The following is a 23,315-nucleotide window of genomic DNA, read 5'->3' as shown; positions in this document are numbered from 1 at the left end:
TCCTTCAGCTCTGTGATATTTGTGGGCTACCTTGCATGGACAGCTCACTTTTGGTACTGCTACAATATTTCGACAGGGTTTTCATCACAGATAAATGGCCTGACAATCTCTCTGCATCTTCTGATACAGTGCAGAACCCATGGTTGCGTCAATGATGGCAAGCCACTATGCTTGACGGTTGGGATGAGATTCTTGTATTCAAAAGCAGTGTTTGGTTTTCGACAAATATAATAATAATAATAATAAACTTTACTTTATTTAGCGCCTTTAAAGGTGGCTTCTAAAAGTGCTTTACAGGATGACAATAAGAATAAATAAGAAGAATACAACAATAAATAAGAAGAAAATAATATTTCTCACTGGGGCCAAAGAGTTCTACTTTCTACTCCACTGTCCTGAGAAAATAGTTCCAGAAGCCTTGTGGATCATTGATGTGCTCTTTAGAGAACTTCAGCCAGCGAAGCAAGGTTATTTTGGTTTTCTCTTTCTTGTCCTTCCATGAACGCCATTCTTATTCAGTCGTGTTCTCACGATGGAGTCATGAACAGTAGCATTAGCCAAGGTGAGACTGGCCTGCAGGCCCTTCGATATTACTCCAGAGTTCTCTGATACTTCCCTGATACTTTTCCAGTTTGTTCATGGAGAGACTTTGGTAGGATGACACTTCTGGGTAGAATGACTATGGTTTTGAACTTTCTTCATTTGTAGCTTATCTGTCTGACAATTCCCCAAATCCTTAAAACGATTTTGTAACTCTGTCCAGATGACAGCTAGAAAATAACTTTTTCTGAGGCCTTCAGTAAGTTCCTTTTCTCTATGGTAAACACTAAGCTCGCAACATTTCTGATCTTTACATAGGATGGGGCTTTCCAAACCCGGCCTCAAGGCCACACATCCCCTGTACCTTGATTACACATTGTTTAGTTCATTTTGTTTCTAGAGACATGGAATTGGTTACTATAAACCCAAATGAATATTTACATAAACACTGGTTTTGATTCAAGGTTGTTGTGAAAAAATTATGAAATTTCCATATTTATCTTCAGGCTTCACTAACTTATTTCTCTACATTATATACATGTAAAAGGAATTGCTGGTTGAGTTACACGAAGTCTCTTAATTCCCTGGCACTATGCTGATGTGGTGTGACTTAGGCCACATTTCAACATGTTCTTTCTTGGCATACTTTGTCAATAAAAGTTAACTAATCTCTCCCTGTACCTATAGTATAATACCCTTCAGCCTCCCCAGTGAAGAGCAATAGTTCATTATTGGAATTCACTTGTCACTGAATCTGTTAGTAAGGTACAAGTGCTTCTGACACATCAGACGGACTTTCCACGTGTGCAGTGCAAAGTGTGGTAACCTTTCAACTCCAACTGCTGGCACCTTTGACTTTTACAATGTCTTACTGTAGAAAATGACATTTAGTAGAATCAAACATTTCTTAACCTTTATTTATTAGCTGCCACTGTAACAATGACAAAGATGAGGTTCTCAGAACATCCCAGATGGAAAAACCGATAACTCTAAACTGTATTGATTTCTCTGTCTCACAAGTCTTTCATAAGTCCTTTTCTTGTGCTCATCAAATCTATTAGGTCGTTCTTCAACAAAAGAAATTGCAGGCATGGTCTGTAATATACTGAGATGCATTAAAAGCGACAAATGTTATTGGTTCCAATGCTCTTGTTGTATACGTATTGCACTTCAGTGTACATACTGTACACATGAAGAGCATAACAACGACAGACCAAGGGGGAATTACTGTTAAGAAAATGGTGATCCACCACACACCACAGCTGATTCTTATTGTGCTTCCATGGGTTCTGGACAGATCTCTGACATAAAACTTCGGTTGAATCTCGCTCGAGTTCCTACCTGGCACTGTTGTCCAAGCAAAGATACTCTCTGGGGTCCGCTGCGCTTGCATTTGTGGTTTTCACTCCCTTGTCAATGAAAAGACCTGCCTGAAATAAGAAGCCAAGCACACAAAAACAGAAATGAAGACCATGAATTTATGTGCGGCAGGAAAAATACCATTTTAAGTTCAGTTGCCTGCTACGTGTTTCAGTGTGCTACATTAGTCTCAAATTACATCACATTACATTTTAGCTCTGGTCATAATAATGGCACAGCTGAGAGAGGTCCTAGACTCCCTTAAAATAAGCTTCCCTGAACCTCAAGTAACTCCATTCACCACCTCAGCACAAATGACTCTTTCTTTTTTTTTATTGCTGCTTGTTTTTATTTCTTGTCTTGGTTTTCCGTCTTCCAGGGCTGTACAGTATTTAAGAAAAGACCGGCTACCATATATATCAAATACAGGACAGATTACTCAGGGCAAATCCTGTCCAAATATAAATATATTAACACTTCACAGAAATAACAACAGATTAGCTTGCATCATTTTTATAAACTTGACTTCTTAAACTCTGAATGGGTCAAAAAATATTATTTAAGCGCAAAGTCAGAGGAATTATCTGCAAACACCATTATTATGTAACAGAAATTTGTGTTCAGATCTATTTGCTATATTGCAGTCTCAGATAATAATGGTTTTAATATTTCAGAAAATTAATATATTTCAATTTATTCAATATATGGAATGCTACTGTCATGACAACACCAAAGTTTGAAAGAAAGACATCCAGTTTCAGAGCCAATTGTAAATATTTTGGAAATTTTCAGAATATATAGTTTCAGAAATCTATTTGATGCTTTTTAAACTTGAGTGTCAGACTTAACAATAGATTTTATGGGAAGAATAGGAACTTTTCTCATTTCCATCCAAGAATATCTAAATTATGTGCTGCAAAACTATTAGCTGTGCTTAATTTAGTGTTTTATTTCTAACTGAATAATAGAGTAAAATCCAAATAAAAAAGAAACAAAATATGACTACAACTGCAAAATCTTTTAAAAATGGAAACTGCTTTCACCTAGAAGGTGCAAAAACAAAACAAATCACGTTGCTGTTAATGCAAATGTCAATTAAAAAAAACTCATTAGCTTTATGGTGTGAATGAATGTATTTTTTTCTTTACTTCAACACAGACATGCAATTTGCTTGCCTTGAAATTGGAATGCACTCGGTTGTTATAGAATATCCCCAATGGAGTCAGCTCTGCCTTAGTTTCTGGAACCAGTCCATGTGTGTCTCCTGTCGACATGCTGTGAAACACATACCAGATCCCAGCATCCTGGTGGTTCAGACACAACTGTGTTATTGTAAGCAACTGATTCACAACATTCAGGCTTCTACCACTACCTACAACAATGACAGTGCTGCAAAGCAAAACACAAGAATCAAAGATGGTAAGAAGAGAGATTTAATTCAGTTTAGAAGAAATCTTAAATGTATTTCTACAGTGCAGTTATGTTTGGTTTTCCAAACCAATAGGATCTTTTTTTTAACCTTTTGAAAGCTTTTTTGCGACTTTAGGGCACACTAAGCTATCAATGTTCACTAAGAAAGGGTTTTCAAGAGTTCAGCCTTATGGTAGAAAAACTCAGTTTACATAGCTAATCCTTTAACATTCATTAATTCATATCTCTTTGTTTCCACTTGACTAGAGAACAAAAACAAGTCTGGACCACAAAATGAAATTCTTGCAAATACAATGCATACAACTCAAGCTGCTCTGATCCTCAAAGCATGGAACTTAACCGATGGAAAGAAATGCATAAATAACCTCTACAAAGACTAGTTTTCTATTCACTTTATGCTAAAGCCCTCCAGTCTAAGCTTTTCGAGGATCATTTTTTAAGTAGTGCAATAATAAATCCACCATCCTTTCAATACTAAATAGAATTATTAAAGAATATATAACACAAGGCCTGAATAAGTGTTGTGTGCAACCTCTAAAAGCTAAGGCAAATAGGCCTACACCTCCAGTTCCTGGGAGATACACCATATATTTTTTTAAAAGTATGAAGCCCCTCGATATACATTCTACAACACAATCAAGGGCTGAAGCTGTAAATTGTACCTCGGCTAAAAGAACTTTTATTTTCTAAAGTCCACTCTTTGAAAAGCACAGCATCCAGTCTTAAAAATCAGATGCGTACCCTGGGCTGACAGAAAACAATTTTCTCACCTGGGAGCCTGCAGCAGCATTGCTGATCAAGTGATTGTTGGGATTAGCCACCCAGAAAGTAGCGACTGCCCTGCAGCAAAAGCAACAGCAGGGAGTAAAACAAAGGCCACAGAAGGAGATCTGGGCAGAATGCTTTCCATCTGTTAACTTAATGAAGAAAGGAGTCACACCAAGAATACAATCAGACAAAGATCAATACCTATATGGCTCCTTATTATGCTACATTGCACTCAAAAATTCCATCTATAAAGTGAAACAACCTGAAAGTAATGTCAAATTAATCATCCTTATACAAGTTATCTTCAGAGGCACTGAAGAATGTAACTGTTTTGGAGCTCCTGTGATAAATGCACACTGTACAGCGCTGTTTATTTTTACTGTGCCCTTTAAAAGGTCACTGTATTGTAGGTGAATCTGTAAAAGAGCCAACCAGGTTGAAAAAAAGTCAGCCTTGTGTCATGAATATGTTTGTCAAATTACTGTATATACATTCCATGGAACCGTATGGTATAAACCGGTTTGGCAAAGGACATGACATGACATGACATTCCATGGAAACTATTTCCTAGTCTTACATCTGGCCTCATTAAACTCCATTGGTGCTAAAATATTCTTGTGTCGCCAAAACATGGCATTTTGACAGAAATGTGAACATTACAGATATTATTAATATTAATCAGATAATATTAATATTAAAGTATACATTTAATAATGAAACATCAGCACTTACTGATTTCAAAATAAACGTACACACGTAAAACACAACTGTTGCTACAAACGATAGCTGCCACAGCACCTCAAAGAAGGGAGACCTCAATAAAAACAATTCTAAATGGCCAAACTCAAACTAGTACAACAGTCAGACCTGTAAGAGGTAAGTGATATTAACCTGGTCCCTTTTTTAATAACTTTGAGACTGTGAGAATGTTTTGATTGTTCAATTACACACGGACCAGGAAAACATGAAGAATGACATGGCTACTACAGGGGAGTTTCACATTCTTTTACATGAGAGCCTCTCGTTCTAATACATGAATGGCACTGTTTGACTGCTCCCACTTTCCAGCTAAGCAAATTTATGGGATGTTTTCATTTTCTGAGCTATGCGCTGAAAGAAAAAAAGTTTTTTTTAAAATAAATTAGGTAAAATATACATCTAATTATAAATTAATGCGATGCAATTATAAATTATTATAATTTTATATTAAAAACAGACAGTCATTATCGAATACACAGAACTATAACAGATTTTCAATACATTCCAATTTCTGGCAAAACCATTTTTGAAAAGAACATTTGGAATCTTCCCTTGTGTCTCAAAGTTCCCTCATGCAGCTTTTAAGCGAGACTGATACCCTAAATTGGGCATAATGGTCACAGCACATATTTTGTCTGCTTGATGGTACAATCTAGAAAAATTGCCCTCTTTCCAGCTAGAAGTAACACACTACAGTATCTGTTAAACGTACAATGTATGATTTGTGAGAACAGCTTTCAAGCGCGTATAAATCTCTCCATCATACTTTTAGGAAATTAATTATGCAGTAAAAGAAACGAGCACCAAGTTGCCCATGTGTCAGATAAGTGTATAAATCATCCCCACACTGAAAGAATAGAGGTTGATTTATCGTCAAGGGCCAGGAACTGAAGTTGTGCATGACATCTGTTTCCCCCTGTAAGTATACGTACTTGCAGTCGGTTGCTGGCACAGGGGTGTAGTTTCCATACACTTTGCTTCTAATGGAAGTGCACATGGTGTCGTTCCTGTCTGTGGGCAGGAGTGTGCCGGGCTTTGTCACCAGTCCTAGGTTATGGTACAGGGTGTTCCTTTGCTCAATTCCATCCTCCAGGAAAAAACAGTGTCCCAGCGTGTCATAGGCTACAGTGTCCTTTATCTGTGGGTAGAACAATTCGATCACTGACTTATGTTAAAAGTCATTACAAAACTCACGTGCTGTGTTTCACTAACTGTGTTCACTGAGAAAATGTCTTTTCACCTCCGTAGCACAGGCAAGGTTAATAACAGCGGATGTTATTTGTTATCACCAGCAGTGCTAAACCTGACACCGCTCACTAACAAAAACCAGACCACAAAAGGTTTTTGGTTATTTTTCATTTCAGACTGTATTTTATTTGTGCACGTCTACTGTGGTTGCCAACACTGTGTCCTACACTTATCTTCTCTTTATTGTTTTTACTGTGCACCTTACTGCATTACTGCATTAGGTCCTTTCTGTAGCCTACAACTGAACCACTGCACATTGTACAGCATTATGTTATTTCTTTAGTTGCAACTTTGTATTGGCCCACTATACTGTATATAAAGCAATTGTATTATTATTTTAAATTTGCCTTCGCGAAAGGCATTATCTAAAATAATAAAAAAATTATGTTCCCATTTTTCACTTACAATTCTAACCTTAAAACATTTAAACGTGTGAGTTTCAGGATCCAAAACATTAATGTATTTTATTTCAAAAAGAAGCTTTCAACTAATTGTCTGTTCACATGAAACTCTGAACAGGCAACAATAGGATTAAGATTCAGCTGACATTCACAAAGGGGCACCATACCAAATCAGACGCTCCAAAGAGCAAATATATTAAGCAAATATATTAAGCAGGAAAAAAAAACATCACCACAACAGACACTTGACAAGCACTCTAGAGTTGTGGATGACAGCATATTCCCAAGAGTAGTAACGGGTTATCTCATGGGATAATGTTTACGGACAGCCCTTTTCAGAAGAAAAATTATTGTCCTTTAATGTGTCATACAAAGCCTGCTAGAATAAGAAATAATATATTTTGAGTGCCTCCAGAGGATATTAAATTATCGCAACCTATGACAGAAGCTCAGGGCTTCTCTTTGTTTGCAAGCTACCTTATCTTACTCAACTGGGAGATGGCTACTCAGCTACTGGCACAAACTAGATCAAAGAAGTTAAGAGCTTTATTACATCTGGAAAAAATAAAATCTACACCGTGTAGATCCCCTCAGAAGTTTTATTGAGCGCGGAAGTCATACTGGCTCTCCCCTGACTCTGCTAACTGGACTTACTGCTCCTTTTTATCTTTTTATCTTTCCTTCTGTTTTTCTTTCTTTTATGCAGTTCAAATCCTCTGAAGACTTGAAGCACTCCTGAGGCCTTTTGTTTGTTTTACACCTGAAAATAAAGTCTGATACAGTTTTATAAATTCTGCGTGCTCGCTGTGTCTAAAGACTTTGCCCTGACGATCAGGTTGAGCAGTAGGTCGCAGCGCGGTTTAAAAATATCCACGCGTCATCGAAGGAAACCGAAGAAGACGCACACTTACCAACAGGCCGTTGGTGGCGTGGATGGTAACACAGCGGGAAAACGAGTGGTGGATCGAAAGAGCCTCGATGTACGTTGGGGGGCTGTATCCCCCCTTCTCATCCACATCTCCACACAGGTGAAAGTGCACTGGGTAGCTGCCCATCACCTGCTGGCCCATGTTCTTCAGCTCGATGTGAGACAAATGCACAGACGTGAAATTCCCTAAAATCTGGAAAGGTGGTGGTGGGAGAAATCCGTACAAATGTCAAGAGTAGAAGTTACATTTCCAGCGGTCAGCGTATGTTGAATGTTGTTTTTATCAAGAGCCTTGTTTTTCCATTTTCAATTCGGCTACTGAGACAAGACACACTACTTCTTTAATTTTAGGCCACATTGGTTGGGCTTTAACCAACTGTGGCATTTGTGCAACCTGAAAAAATTGTCTGTTGCTAAAACTCTGGTAGATGTAAATGGAAAAAGACTCTTGGTGAAAAACAGTTGGTTTTGGAAAAATATGTCATACAGTTCACCTTAATGAGTTTATTTTGGCACGTGCTAATATCTAAGGCTTTCAGTAGTTTGGCAAAGAATGCTGCTTAAAAATAAGAACTAAAAAATTAGATCCTAAACCTGGGTGGAGGGAAGAAATCAGTAAAAATGTTGGAGCAAGTGTTAAATTTTTCAAAGAGCACTGTCTTTCATTTCACATTTAGCTGTTGAGACAGCACACATTATTTAATTACCTTTCTGCTGGTTAGTCCTTTAACCAGCTGTGGTATTTGTGTAACCTGAAAAAAACTGCTTGGCTTTATCTAAGAACAAACAAGAATGGAAGCCTTTTCTTTTTAATGTGCCTGTTCTTTATGCAAGTAGTTGTAAATATTCCTAATTCCTATATTCCTATCCATCCTTAATTTCTCATAGTAGGTTTTATTGCATTGGTATTTTATTGCTTTTGAATGTGGTGGCGGATGCGTAGCGCAGTAGTGGTTCTGTACAAGTTGGTTCACTGCAGTTGGGTCTTATTTTTCTTCAGCTTTCTTTGCCAAACTCCTGAAACAGTCTCAGACATTAGCACATGCCAACATAAACTCATTAAGGTGAACTGTATGACCTAGTTTTCAAAAACAACTGGGAAGAGTCTTCTTCATTTACATTTACTGTAACACCAAATTAGGTTGTTTTGGAAGTCTTAAGCTGTTTTTTCTTTATTTTCCACTGAACGCATTGGAGCACAATGGCAACATCTTACACCGATAACAAAAACATTCTGAGACTCGAATTATGTGGGATATTAGTTCATAAGGCAACCACAAGGATTCTATAATTTTAATTTACATAACGAAAGACGTTATATTTAATAATAGTATGACACCTTGCATTTATATTGCATTTTATAACCCAAAGGATGTCAAAGGTTTTTACAGATCGTAGGGCACCAGCTGGGTAAAAAGTAGCAGGTGTTAGATACCACCCCCACTACAAAGCAGACCAGGTAGAAAAATGGCAAGATTTTACCATTAAATTAAAGTGGAATTTTACCTAGACCATGTTGTATTTAGTCAGAGGGTTATTCAAAGTATTACAGGAGATTGAGTATGCATCACTAACCCAAAACAGCTTAGAGCTGTTACTCATCACAAGCCTGGGTGAGTAATCAACCTGTTCTTGCACAGTGAAACTGGCAAAGCTTCTTCCTTTTATCTCATCTTCCCTTAATGTTTTGACACGGACATGAAGCAATAAATAAGCTGTAGGCAACCACACCACATAAACCGTGACAAAAGCAGACAACTTCAATTCAATGTCCGCTCCCACATCAAGAGCATACTCCAAAATATGAAGAAATTAAAAGTTTGGGTGTCTCCATTTCAACTTCTAAATACTGATTTATTATCCTCAACAAAATATCACGCATGCCTTTTTTTCCTAAATTAAATCCTTCTTTCAATTCATCTGTGAATATGGGAAAAAAAAGCTTCTATTTCATTGACAAAGTGTCCAGTACATTATGAAGAACTCAATCAGCACTCCCCCATGAGCCATCACTTTTTTAGGATGCAAACCTTGATGTGTCCTCCATAGGAATCATAGCTGAAGAACTGGCACAGGTTGTTTCCATAGCAGGAATTTTCCATCTGCCCCTGGATAAGGATGTTCCTGGTGAGGAGACCAACTTCCGCTCTCATATCAATCCCATCAATGATCTCACCTACATGCAGGAACTGAGGCTTTCCTGATGGAGAAAAGTAAAACGGTTAGAAAAAAGCATTTGTCCCTTAGGACTTGCAGGGCTGTGTGGTTTACTGAGCCTGCTGTTCATCAGCATTTTTTCACAGCAATTTAAGACCGTAATAAGAAATAAATCTCAGTTTGTATTCCTAATTCCTATGCAGATTTTTTTCTTCTCACAGTTCGTCCATGGTTAAAATGAGCAAATCAAGTTCATCTACAAATAGTCAAACATTCGGACACTCCATCACACAACCAACATTTTCAAGGGGCTATTTTTTTTCCTGGCAAGCAAAACTGCGTCTCAAACAGTCTGAAGCCAAGGGATTGCTACGGCCGTAATCTTACAAAAAGCAGGATCACAATCTCATCTATTACTCTATTACTTGAACCAACTAACAAATGAAGTGAACAATAAATAATAGGAACATTTGCTTAGTGTATGCAATAGAAGTTTCTGACTAAAAAGGAACAACGTGATAATGAGTTAAAGACTGCACACACTGTAGGTTAAGAATTGTTTCTTCTGTGCTGTGGCCGTGAAAGGTTTTCCGTTTCACAGGGCGTTGGCTGAGGAGCTGAGCCAACGAGCTGAGACGATAACCTTTCTTAAGTTGGGTGCTTCGTGACTGATAATGCTACTAATGTTTATTGTACGCAGCATAACTAGGGAGACACTTGTAGGTGCAAAACTATATACACTGTATATTTTACTGTGTGTTGGCAAAGCAAAAATGTAGAAGCAGTTTGTGCTTGAATTTCACAACACTTGTATTTCCCATTAAAAAAATCTATAAGTTGTACTTCCTTCCTGATGTCAGTGTGGCAAGAAAGCTTGCCTCTCTTCATCTTATATTTATAGACCAGCTGCTTCAGCTGTCGAATCTGGCAGGAAATTAGCTGTTTTACCACTTTTACCAGTCAAGCCACAAAACAAAAAATCAAAAAAACCAAGAGGCCACAAAAGTACATTAGAATAGCAGGAGGTATATACAGTCCTAATTTTAAAATTACTTTAACTGAAAGAAAATGAAGGAGACAAACGTAAAAGAACTCATGGCCTTCCTTTAGGTATATAGTATAACAAATGTAGCGTGGTATGCTTAACTTTATACCCTGAGATATGAAGTGTCTTTACACTCTGAGGGAGCTCAAATCTCCCACTACTGAAATAATGATATACTTAGGATTGTGTAGCATCATGTGCAAAGCAGTAAAGTAGGGGAAGAGACAAAGAAGAGAAGAGACAAAGGCATCAGTGAATTATGCTAAAGGGATCTTATACTGGGGTTAGATTTACTGCTTTTTTAAAAAATGACCATGGGTTACAAATTATAAGTAGTTACAGCTACTTGAACAAATGCAGGTCTGACTTCAATCCCTATATCACAATGTTTGCTAAATCCAGGAACTGATTTAAACTTTGGGGTCCAGAAGGAAATGTCCCCGAATTCATCATTCCCAGCTCCATCCTGTGTCCTGTCTGTGCCCTGCCTCGGGCCCCGTTTTACTTTATCTTCCGAGAGCTGATGACATCAGGCTTTAGACTGATACAGGGGTTGATAATTGCTGAGAGGAATTCATCATATGCTTAAGATCATTTACACTTAAACAGAACGTGCTGGAAACAGCTTGCAGAACTACGGACATTAGGGTAATGATATGCTTAATTCAGAACATCCCTCAACCGAAAGGCATCTGACTCAAAAATGTGTTTCATGTGTTAGAGGCCTTATCAGAGAGCTAGGCAATTTCTCCGAAAATCATATGGTATTACTCAATGGCAATCATCCCAATATGAAGCAGTCAGACACCCATTAAAACTATGATCATGCTGTTGTTCATTCCTGGAGCAAACACAAAGGGAGTTTTGTACTGAGCAATTGTAACTACTGTTAAGTTCAAGGTTCACTGACAGTCGACAGTATCAAGGCAAAATGACACTCATTTTGGTTTGTGGGGAAAACGCCGAAATCTCACAGTGGAAACGTACATGTCTAGATGCACGGTCACATGTGCAGAAACCCTGACGTTTTATGCCCAGTGGCGCTACTCAGGCAGACTAATGCATGTCTGTGCGACACGCAGCTGAAAACCATTTCCACACACTGCGGCACAAGGAACAACCTTAATAACTGTCAGCAGACAGTTAGCATAATTGCCAGATAGGGAGCTCTTTATTTCACCTGACTGGGCTCTCAACAGCCCAGTACGCTGCTTGAATGTTAGTCATAAGCAAGCACCGTGTATTTCTTTCTCAGTCAGTGCTGCATCAAACATCACAAAAATAAGCAGATTATGTACAATGTGCAAGTTACGTATGTTATTTGAAAGCCAGAGAACTCTTCCTTTTCTGTTTTACTCTTGTAAAAGAGTTCCAGAAAAAATGGAGTCGTGTTGTCCTCCAACACTTCAATTTGTCAAAACTTAAGAGTGATTTGAAAGTTTAATTTCTTCAATTCCTGCTACAAACTCTACCTTAAACCACAGTGAAAGGTACAGTAGGCCCCTGTGTCAGCTGGACAGCAGTACTGCAGTAATGTTGGATTAACATGCAAGAGCCGACTATCACCAGCTTGCACTGTCTTGGCCTCTGGAAACAGCCAGTGGAATGAAGACACACAAACGACTTCCTTACCCTGTATTTTGACCTGCTTCTTGCTGCACTCTGGACAGGGCAAGAGGGTAAACTCTTCAGCTTGGTGCATGGAGTAGTCAGTGCTGGCAATGACGATCCGGTCACCTGGACCCCAGCTCTGAACATCGTCGTTTAGGTGCAATACTACTCCATCCACAACATCCACTTGGAAACCGGAAATCGGATAGCCTGCGGGGGACAGGAAAACGAATGATCACAAGTCAAAAACGAGGGGCGAGAATATGGGATGAGAAGACTGACCAACGGCATTTGGTCACGAAAACAGAATTTGGTTTATACCATTCAAACTGCAGTCTGAGAAAAAAAAGTTGAAATTAGTACATAAAACACAAAAATCTCTTCAGAGGACTTAATAAGCCCATACATTTGCAAAGCCTTTACTGCTGTGAACATGTGTAACTAATTCACTAGTTTACTTACATTAAAACTTTAACTAAGATAACTATATCCTGCTGTCCCAACGTATTAGGAAACCATAACTGTTTTACTGGATGTTTAATGTTTTTGGCTTTTTGAATGTATTGATAACTGTTTTACAGAGGGTGTTCACAGTCTTGCTTATCACAAGGGTGCCTGCTAATTGTTAAGGATAAGGAAAATAACCTTAATGATTCCTTGACAAGACATACATTGGAACAAGTAATAGGTTTATTCCATGCTGACAAAAAGAAGAGAGAAAACACAATGTTTCGGCCGTGTAGCCTTCTTCAGGTGTGAAGGCTCCACGGCCGAAACGTTGCGTTTTCTCTCTTCTTTTTTTCAGCATGGAATAAACCTATTACTTGTTCCTTTGCAGCCTACGCATGCTGACGCAGCTACCCACCTGAACTAAGACATACATTGTCCATTTAACATTTAAAAAAGCTACGTACAACAACAGTCAGAAGCAGGCAGTTACAGACAGGGAGAAAGAAAAACTCAGAAAAGGTCCCCTTTAAAAAGAGAGGCTTTATCAACCACAAACCATTTTTCCACTCGCTGTAGGCAGTGACGGAGAACCTGACCCCGTCCACTGTGAGAAACTCCCTGCGGGCCACAGCTCGCCCCCCGGTATCGTGGTTCTCGTGTTCCCGCACGTCCTCGCTGCAGGAGGCGTTGCCGCCGCCCACCACTCCCACCAGAGCCCAGGCCTGCCTGCGGGGAGAAACGCCATTGTCCACTTTGCTCCTCGTCCAGGGAGGCCGAAGCCTCTCTCGTTATCATCGCTTATTATCTCATGACAGCCTCTCACGGGATTTTGTGTTGGAAAGCAATGTACAAACTACGGCTGTGTCCTTGTTACCTACTTTTCAAATCTATCAATCACTGCCTTAAATCAATCCAAATCTGAATTCTTCGCCTACACCATCAGAGTTGTGTTAGGAAACACCTACAGCTTACAGTCTTGAGTACTTCTAAGCTTTAATCAATACAAGATATAAAATAGTCCCATATACACACACCTCAAATCAAAATATTGGGACAAATGTAAATGTACAATTATGGGACAATATTTCTTGCAACATGATAGCATCTTTACACCTCTTTACACGCTGAGTGCCCAAACTACTCAGCATCACACGTCCTGAAGTGAAAATGTATAAAAATGAATACTGCATTTATCGCCTTGCAATTCTTTGAGAAATGACACATGGGCAAATTGGAAATCAAATGCACTAACACTTCATGATGAGTAACTACAGGAAGCTGCGGATGGCCTGTCCTGAGTACACAGTTTCTCGGGAATGACTGAGGTCATCCACATGGGCTCAGGAGCTATGGGAAATCTGGATTCTGCTCAGATGGCAAAACTCCCTTAACAAATGAAAATGAGTATTTCCTCCAACTTTCCTTATAACTGAAATAGTCAAAGAAATAAATTAGGGCCAATATCACACCCCTTCAATTCACAAGAATTGTGAAGAAATGTAGAGCGTGCCGCCTACTCCTGCCCCCAGGGCATTGAGCAAATCAGCCGTACTTGAAAATCTCACCCTCCAATTTTTCGGCTTCCTCTAAAACATCTCCATCACAGTGAAAATAATCTGCAGTGCACACTTACCCCAGTAACCTATGATGCATGTTGAATCCGACACAAAAACTGAATGGTATGCTACAACTGACTGACAGGAACACACATCCTGCCTGAGAAATCTGTTTCCAACTTGCACTGCTTCCCTAGTTCAAACTAAATCAACTTGGGACACTTTATCACACGATTTCCTATATTTGTTTTCACACACATGAAGGTTATCTGCACAGCCCTTGGAGGACAATAAGCTTTCAGGCATCTCATTTAATAGAAAAAGTGTTTTGACATATTTTCTTCCCCATCCAACATCTGATGACACCTGACATCACACAGTGGAGTGCTTGCGTCAATGCGCTGCCCATGGTCGGACTTATGGGTCACATTCGGTCTTCCTTGTCTTTTATGTCCATATCCTCCACTGTCCCTTTCCTGCTCTCCCTGCACTGCCAGGGACACATTGTTTTTGCCAAGATGGAGGACAAGGGAGGGTGCTTTCTTTCACTGATGCCTGGATTCTGCCATCTTCCTGTCAGTCTCAGGACTAAGTGAACTTTCTAGAAACATCCGTTTAAACTTTGGATATTTTGCACACACCTGTTCATTTAAGAACTGCCACAAATGTCGGTCCTTTCTTATGACAGCAAATCGCTCAACGTTTTAATTTTGACTTTATTTCTCTGAGTAAGTCAGTTTCACCCGATGGTAATAGTGGAAGGTTTTATAACATGAATTTCATCTGAAAGAAAGATAATTATTCAGAGCACTAACGCACTAATAAACCAGTGAGTAAAGTACAAAAAAATATAGAACAGGTTAGGGGTGCAAAAGTCGATACATTTACCCTTTATTCTATGATGAATAGAATTCTATGATTCTATGATGCTCTGGAACATTTCTCTTGTTTTTGGAAATCCTCAGCAAATAGTTAATACTCATGTCCTTGTAGAGACAGGGTAAACAGAAATTCTAATTGAAATGCATCTAGTGTTGTGTTTTGGATTTTGCAAGGAATACTTGCTCGGAACAACAGAATGTGTTTTTAAAAAGTTAATTATGAGGTTTAAAGCCTCTTTGATGATATTACTATAATTAAAATGAAAATAACACTCTATTAAGTGTACGAGGGAAATTATGTGTGCAAAAAATAAATCAAACTTCCACAAACAATATAACTATTAAAAGTAAGAAAACCTTTTCAGATCTCGTAATAGATGTGGATTTCTCTAAAGCTATAATTGTGTGCAGACAATACCTGGTGCAGGTATGAAAACTCTGCCATATATACCTAATCCTATAAATAGTGAAAAACGTTTTTTAAACAATAGACACACAAATGAGGATGAATCCTGATTAAATCAAATGTTTCTGTTTCCAAATGCATATTTAACTTGTTTTTTTAGTAAGCATATATACAACATATGAAAGTACTTGCTGCCTGAGGTGTACAGTAATTGATTGTTATTAAGAACACTGGGGCTGGTCATATGTTCAAATAGAAAAGTGAATCTGGAAGATGCACTTGGTACTATAGAAGCCAGTCTCTGCTAAGTAAAGATAAAAAATATTCACACCAAAACCAGGGATACAAGCATTACTGAAATAATTCCATCAACAAAGCAGTGGTGACTTGTTAAATACAGCAGATAAAGCAGACCTCAGATGACTATATATTTTTTTACATGGTCAATAAAAGTCTATGCCTCAAGTGTTTTAATAGCTAGACTAGGATGAATGTTAGAATTCAAGCACAAGAACCACAGTTCTTTCCTGCCAGATGCTGTTTTTGTTATTTCTGTACAGAAGTATTGAACAGGGCAGGCTGACAAGTGTAGTCTAAGGATTCAGGACTATTTTTCTTGGCTCTGATCTTTTTTTTTTTCCTTTTGCTATGGCAGTAAAAAAAATATCAGCTGATAAGGTGGGGACAGATCCCAAAGATTCTTTAAAACCTTATTGAAAATTTCAGAGCTTAGGTTAGTATTTTCCTTCCAACTAAATGGAATTTCACACACAAATTCCTAATGTATTTTCCATCACTCCAAACTAGAGGAGAGCGTTTACACAACAACAGTCTGTGTAGAAAAATATAATTTTAAAAATTAAATCCCTCTGTGCTTTTTACATTAGATCCAAGAAGCTGAATAAAAACATTATTTTCGATCACGATCAGCACCTCTTAAAAAAGCATTAATCTTTTCCAAGATAGTCTTTGTCATAGCATTTGGGCTTAAATGTCTGTTCTGGACTGCACACAAAGAAAATTTATTCAGGAAAGGACACACATTTCACTAACTAATGTGAAGCTTTTTAAAACTCTGCTCCCAGCAGGAACTTCATTTTTGTGGAGACTGGCATCATCTTACTGCATTTAACGTGATTTACTGCAGGATGTTATGTCATTTTGCAGGACAAGCAGGAAATAAAAATAGCTTTCAGAGACCTCCTTCGTTCACGTTTCTGAATGCAGAGGGTCTACATATCGAGCATGAGTGAGGACTTTAGTGTTCCAAAAACCTGAAATTGGTCAAAGTAACAAACTTATGAAGGAGTTCAGCTAACACCCAGCTAATTGCAAGAGCACATACACTCCTGCTCAAGTAGTACTGCACACTTCATATTATTACTGTGCTAACTATTACTGTTACTATTATACTATTACTCATATAATTACTCTAATCCATGAGTTGAAGGTTAACCACATTTGTCTCTAGAGTATTTTCTAGGGCTTTAACCACTTAAGGGGCTAGATTTACACTGCCAGGCTGAGGGAACTCAACCTTGTTAGTCCTGAAGATAGAAGACTACAAAGGGACCCGACCCAAGTATTCAAAAGTCTTGAAGGCACTGACAAAAAAAATCTTCAGATTTTGTGAAACAGTGAAACAGGAACCAGAGGGAACAAGTGAAAGCAGCCTGGCATTCTTTACCCAAAGGGTTGTGGAAGCATGGAACAAGCTACCCACCCATGCTGTTCAAGCCTATACCCTGGCTTCTTTCAAGAAACAACTGGTTGAGTTTCATAGATAAATTAACCAGTAACGACCAAATGGGCCGTTCTGGTTAATTTCTGGTTCTCATTTGTAACCTGTTTATGTTATGATATTGTTTTCTCACCTCCAATCAGCATTATCCAAGGGCAGCACAGTAACACAGCTGCCTCACAGCTCTTAGGTTCCGGGTTTTATGCTGGCCCAGGGAACATTCTGTGTGGAGTTTGCATGTTCACAACTGTATTCTTCTAATAAAAAGGCCACTGATAAAATTTCATGGTTGATGCACATATCAAGGGGACTGGCTCTATTGCAGTATTAGAATGCCTCAAATAATCATCACATCATCACATGATGATTCTGTTTGTGCTCACATTTAATATACCCAGTCCTTATTAGGAAAACTCTTTTTTAAAAAAGAGAAATATGATGTAGATAGAAACCCAGGTAGCTCTGCAACATCCTCCTCTCATTTTAGTTTCTGAACAACTTGCCCAGAGCTTGTGTCTGCATCCAAAAACTAGCTCCTCTCAAGCAGTTTTAATATGTGTCTCTCCATATGCTAAATCAAGATGCTTTAATTATCCAACTGGGAAAAAAAAAATGCCGCAAAAGAAGAAAAAAGAGCACAGGCCCCTTTGAAACAGAAAATAAAACTGAATTACCTGTATTTCAAATCACTGACAAAAGAGCTCCCCAGTAAATCCTGTATCGTTTGCTTGGTTTCCTCCAGCAAGCTCTTGACAGCCGAGTCGCCCACAGCTAAGGCCACAATGCGCCCAGGAGGGAGGGCTTTCAGGAGCTCGTGGAGGGATCTGCTGTCGTTTCTGGACTCGTGAGTATCGAACCTCTGCTTGATTAAGACCTCGGCCGTGTCTTGGTCTATCACTCGTAAATTGATGCCGCGGCTGAAGTTCTTCTCGAAGGCGTATACCCCAGCAGCCAGGCCAGAAGACGGCAGGGTTTGAGACAGCAGCGTCCAGGAGAGCTTCTGCAGGCCGTGTAGCTCCAGCGTCCCGCCGGCTTTCACTCCGATGAACTTCCTCCCAAAGCCTGGAACTTCCTCACCTTCTTCTGACCTGCCCAACAGGGTGATGGTGGCTTTGGATTTGTAGCGGCACTCGGGAGAACCAATATGTAAGGCACCGCCAGCCTCGATGAGGATGTGTCGAGCTCTTAAAGAGATGTTCCTGGAGCCGTCCGCGTTGTCAGCAAACACCAGCAAACCTTAACAAGAAACAAGTTTTGTTCAGCAGAACTGTTTGCGCACACTTCGCACTTATAAACCACTGTATGAACGGGCTGGTTTTAGACTGATGACACTTCCTACCACAGTTTATATGAATTCTGCGACTGTAGAAGATGAAATGAAGCAAAAGCACAAAACGCCCAAAATACAAAAACCGAAGGAAATTACATGATGTTGCCTGGGGTGAATAATAGATCAACGGCAAACGTACACCACATGTACACACGCACAGAGAAATATGACATAGCATGTCTCTGTGAGATGGAAAGAAACTAAAACATGAGAAGAAAACCTCACAAGAACATGCACAAAGGCACTCCAGACCGAAATCGAACCCGAGACCCAAGAGCTGTGCAGCAGCACAGCTCACTAAGAATCCCCCTTGTCAATTTCAAAGCACAGTTTGTTTTAAATGTGTACATGTCAGAGGAATGTAAGAAGAAGCAAGAAATCAGGGATTTATTTTTTAATATTAAACTATTGGTTATCCTATCTTGGTCAAGACACTCTTATAGGCTATAAAAACGGGCTGCCCTTGACAAGACCCATCCTAATAGTGCCAACACCTGGTCATAATTAACACAATACCTCCTTCCTTAATGATTAAAGAGCGGAGTGCAGCTGATGACTCCAAGCGAAACAAGTCTCCTTTCCTGATAATTACATCTCTCTTTGGATCATGTCCTGGATTCCAGTTGCTAAGGGAGGGGTTGTGGTGTGGGCAGTTTTCTGAAATGATAAACAGAATATTTGTATATATACACAGGCACGTCACACAGATTTGAGCGGGTTGTTGCGACAACGTGTACTGACTGCACAGAAAAAAAAGAGAAGGTTAATTCCTTTACTTTTTCCCCAAAAGTAGAACAAAAGAGACACAATTTTGGCTGTTAAGCCCTCTTTTTGAAGGGAGCAAGGAATATATTACATGTAACACACAGCACAGAAGCACGGTCATGAAATTTTGCATTCAACTGCAGTTCATCTCTGTAACTTCCCAGCCAACTGAAACAGAAGGCTGTGGCTCAGTGTGGAGTAGTGGGCAGGGCTCTGGAATCTGGAAGGTCACTGCTTGAACATGTTGCTGCATGCAGACTGATTCAGTGAAATGCCCAGTCACATACATCTGTGTACAGATGTAAGCTGGTCTGGATTTCAGTCATCCAAATAATAATAATAACAACAACATCATTATATCACGACACATGAATGGCATAAGACCGTATATTTCTTCTGATATCCACTGGTCTTTACAGCTTGCTAGTGTGATTTGTGCAGCTCTCCCTGCTCCTGCTGAGATTCGATCCCAGTGCCTCATGTGCTCCGAGGAAGCACAGTGCCTAGACAGCAGATAACTCTGCTGCACACCGTCTAGACGGCACTTCTCTGACCATCTGGGCGCACTGGTAAAAAGAGAGTTTTCTTCCTGGGTGGCTTAGATTGTGGCCCCTGCCCTGGCTGCTTTGTCTCAATATTGCATTCTAAGCAGATAACATAGCTCAGTAATGGCAAACACTATCTGTTGCGATGTTCTGCTTCTCACCTGAGCTCTCCTTGTGGCAGTCTTATGGACAAGTCCCATGGGCACTTGCACTGCCTGTCTGCCTGTCTGCCTGTCTGTCTTGACCGTGGTCAATGTGTCCACTCGCTTATGTGTGGCGAGATATGACTGAGAAACCAAGTAAAATCACAACTATTACCCAACATGCCCCATGAAGACAGCCATGTTGCCATCTGGTGTGGAGCTCTGCCATTAATGTGACCATCACTGCGCCATTCAGAAAAGATCTCTCTCCAAGGCAAAATGCGTTTGGACAGATATGAAAGATTTCTTAGCTTTTAGACATTTACTGCTGCTTCTGAACTGCAGAAGTCATAAAAAAGAAATGTCTAGTCTTAGAAGTCCAGTGATGTCCATTATCTTCACCTATCTTTTTCTTTTCTGCACCTAGCTCATTTTCTTATTTATAGTTTTCTCAGCTAGTCAGGGCACAACATTTTAAACGTAAACTAAGAAAGAAAACTGCATGCTTACTGGCAAACATTCACTCACCATCTATAACGTCTCTCGTTGTCAAGCTGAGTATAAGAACTAGTGCAATGAAGAATGCAAACACAGAAACAGCGAAACAGATCAAAGTGTATTTCCTCCTCTTCCTCTCGCCTGCTCTTCCTCTCCTCTGCTCCTCGATGGCGAATGTGAAGCTGGTGCGGTTCTCCTGGGGGTCCGGGGACTTCAGAGAGGGGCAGATCTTTGGTGGAGGTGGGGATCGGACTGGGGCAATTCTCCCAGGCACATACCCCGGTGACCTGTGGCTGTTCCCATTGAGCGGTGGCAGAAACACAGGGGAGTGTCTGGGACCGTCTGTCACCTGCATGGTATCAGCTGCCTCAAAAACCAGACCACACAAAATTCAGCATTAATGACCAGAAGACTTTTTTTAGTCACCTTAAAGTTGATAAAAAAAACCCCATTGTGTAGTACAATCTGCAATGCCAACCTGTATATTTTAAAAATAACGTCACATTTATTCGACACGATCCTTTAATAAATCAGAGTGACGGTGATAATTGCCAGGGATCACAATAGTATTTCAGCATCTATACCAATAAAGATGCAAAATGAAACCAGGATTAAAACAAATTCACCACAGATAAGGATTCACAGGCAATTTTCATGAATATTTTAAATAACCCCCTATACTTGCTCTGATTTTCAGGAGCATTACTTATATAAGAAAAATTCGATTAATCACTCGCTCTGAAACCGCACCACAAAATTAACTTGTGCGACAACAGGTGGTATGCTATAGCTATCCAGGGGACATAACGAGATATATCTACAAATTGTATATGCAATATGCCACCAGCATTCTTTAGAAACAGGGAGAGACGGATCTCAGATATGGCTCAGAAGAAATATGCGTGTAGTGAAGTACTATTACTAAAATATCTGGTCGAAAAATAATTAAGACTATTTCAATTCGCCTCTGACTCATTTTTATATACTATGCTTGTACGGCAATGAAAATGTAATTCCGTGTATCCATAATGACAAAACGGGAAAATACGTAAAAAGAAGTATATCAGACACGACTCCAGCGTTAAGATCAATATTGCAAGCCATGCTTGCACTGAATTCATGACAACAGTTGTCGAGTATTTTTAAAGCCTACATTTTTACGATACTTTTTTGTCCTGCGAGACATATTACACCAGTATGATTACCTAACAAATATGCAGGTAAAACTATCTCTGAAGAGCAAAAAGAAGCGAGAGAACTTGCGTGTCCTACTGAAAGACCGTCAGAAACCTTATCTGCCGGTTTTAAACAGGATGATCGCTCAAGACTTCACCACACATTTATCCGATCAAACGATGGATCTACGCAAACTTCTTAGGAGCACTGAAACATATGAAATCCACCAACTTCCCAGAAAGGAGGAAATATAGTTTTATATCGTACTACAATGCATAATCTCCCTCGAACCTTAAATAAAGTAGAGCGTGTTTAGTTTATGGAAAAAATCCAGTTCCGTTGTATTACATTATTTGCACTGTACTTACCGTTTAAAAGCTAATTTGAAACTTTGCTTGCCATTCGCTCTTTGTTTAGCCTCAGTTTAGTTCCCACCACATGGAGCTAGATGAATGACAAAAAGTTTTGCTCTTTTCGATTGTTTTGAAGGTTTTACATGATGTTTTTCCTTTAAGACAAAACTTCACCAACCCCCATCCCACAACCAGATTGAAAAGGAAGTGAGACATGAGATTTGCATTGGAGATTGACAACAGTGTAAGGAGTGGCTTGAAAATCATTCTTTCGGATCCGAGGTCGGACACAAGAAAATTACGAGGTGAGCTGTCTCCACACTCCACCTACTGACATAAAACTGAATTGAAAGAAAAGCAGCAGAAATATAGTTTTGAAATGCTTTGTGTCAGACGTTTGCTTACTTTATGATTAGGTAAAGTTCTGCCAGTATATCTAGATCAATTGTCTCAACGAGATACTGCAAAGAAATAACGCTCAGTCCTCAGTTAAGTGTGTATATATGAATACAAGTGTATCTTAAACAAATCCTGCCCAGTTGCAACAAAAGGACATTTCAGCTTCAGCTTGAGGTGCGATTGAAACCTCACGCTACTACAGAGCTAAAGGTGCTTATAAAGTGATCAGTAATTAAGATATGGTTACTTCACGATGTGATTGACACAAAAGGAAAAATGGCTCCGGTGGAAAAAATGCGTCCCTTCTGCAGTAGCTGATTTCACGCAATGGTTAACCTAACACAACTCCAAAATAAATATGTACATCTTTCCAACGCGGACCTTTGCGTTACTGATCGTTTTGAAAGTCATTAGCAGGCCAAGCTGAATGTCCTGAGAGGAGAAGCAAGGAATGCGATCCACACCCACGTAGATAGAATGACCACCCGGTGGTCACGGGTGGGGTGAATAAACGTTTTATTGGCTTCATGTAATGTTTTTTCGTCAGTATTTATTTGTGAATTAAACAAATAACTTCACTTTTTTGATTACGTGCAAAGGAAATATCTGTATTTTAAAATGACCTCTAGGCATTATTAGGTTGTGGATGTGGTGATGGGGTGGATTTGTGATTATGAGATTTTCATATAGCTTTCGCATATTTGCTGTACGGCCCAAATCTATCTTATATTTTCCTCTCACCACTGGCAAATCATCATTTAATCTATTTTAAAGCTTTAAAACCTACAGGATGAGCTCAGTATTAATTACTGGTAGACAATCAGA

General features: G+C 39.3%; 1 protein-coding gene across 2 annotated transcripts in view; it reads right to left on the bottom strand.

The window, feature by feature from the left end:
* cemip2 (cell migration inducing hyaluronidase 2) overlaps positions 1 to 22,301 on the bottom strand; it is a 37,574-nt gene extending 15,273 nt beyond the window's left edge. The window contains exons 1-12 of one of the 2 annotated variants that reach the window (XM_088911733.1): positions 22,107 to 22,301; positions 20,593 to 20,929; positions 19,128 to 19,268; positions 17,956 to 18,517; positions 13,254 to 13,423; positions 12,269 to 12,457; positions 9,465 to 9,634; positions 7,418 to 7,627; positions 5,790 to 5,995; positions 4,101 to 4,170; positions 3,075 to 3,203; positions 1,882 to 1,970 (exon numbers count right to left, since the gene is read on the bottom strand). In XM_088911733.1, coding sequence (XP_088767859.1) covers positions 1,882 to 1,970; positions 3,075 to 3,203; positions 4,101 to 4,170; positions 5,790 to 5,995; positions 7,418 to 7,627; positions 9,465 to 9,634; positions 12,269 to 12,457; positions 13,254 to 13,423; positions 17,956 to 18,517; positions 19,128 to 19,268; positions 20,593 to 20,917 — 2,261 coding nt within the window. In that variant the 5' untranslated portion in view covers positions 20,918 to 20,929; positions 22,107 to 22,301. The remainder of the gene's footprint in view (positions 1 to 1,881; positions 1,971 to 3,074; positions 3,204 to 4,100; positions 4,171 to 5,789; positions 5,996 to 7,417; positions 7,628 to 9,464; positions 9,635 to 12,268; positions 12,458 to 13,253; positions 13,424 to 17,955; positions 18,518 to 19,127; positions 19,269 to 20,592; positions 20,930 to 22,106) is intronic. The other variant, XM_088911731.1, reaches the window with a different exon arrangement.
* Between the last annotated feature and the right edge of the window lie 1,014 nt (positions 22,302 to 23,315).

Source organism: Atractosteus spatula, chromosome 3 (assembly GCF_055471065.1).
Source record: "Atractosteus spatula isolate fAtrSpa1 chromosome 3, fAtrSpa1.hap1, whole genome shotgun sequence".
Classification (NCBI taxonomy): Eukaryota; Metazoa; Chordata; class Actinopteri; order Semionotiformes; family Lepisosteidae; genus Atractosteus; species Atractosteus spatula.
Note: the sequence above shows the minus strand (reverse complement) of the source record. Positions and strands in the feature narration are given on the sequence as shown.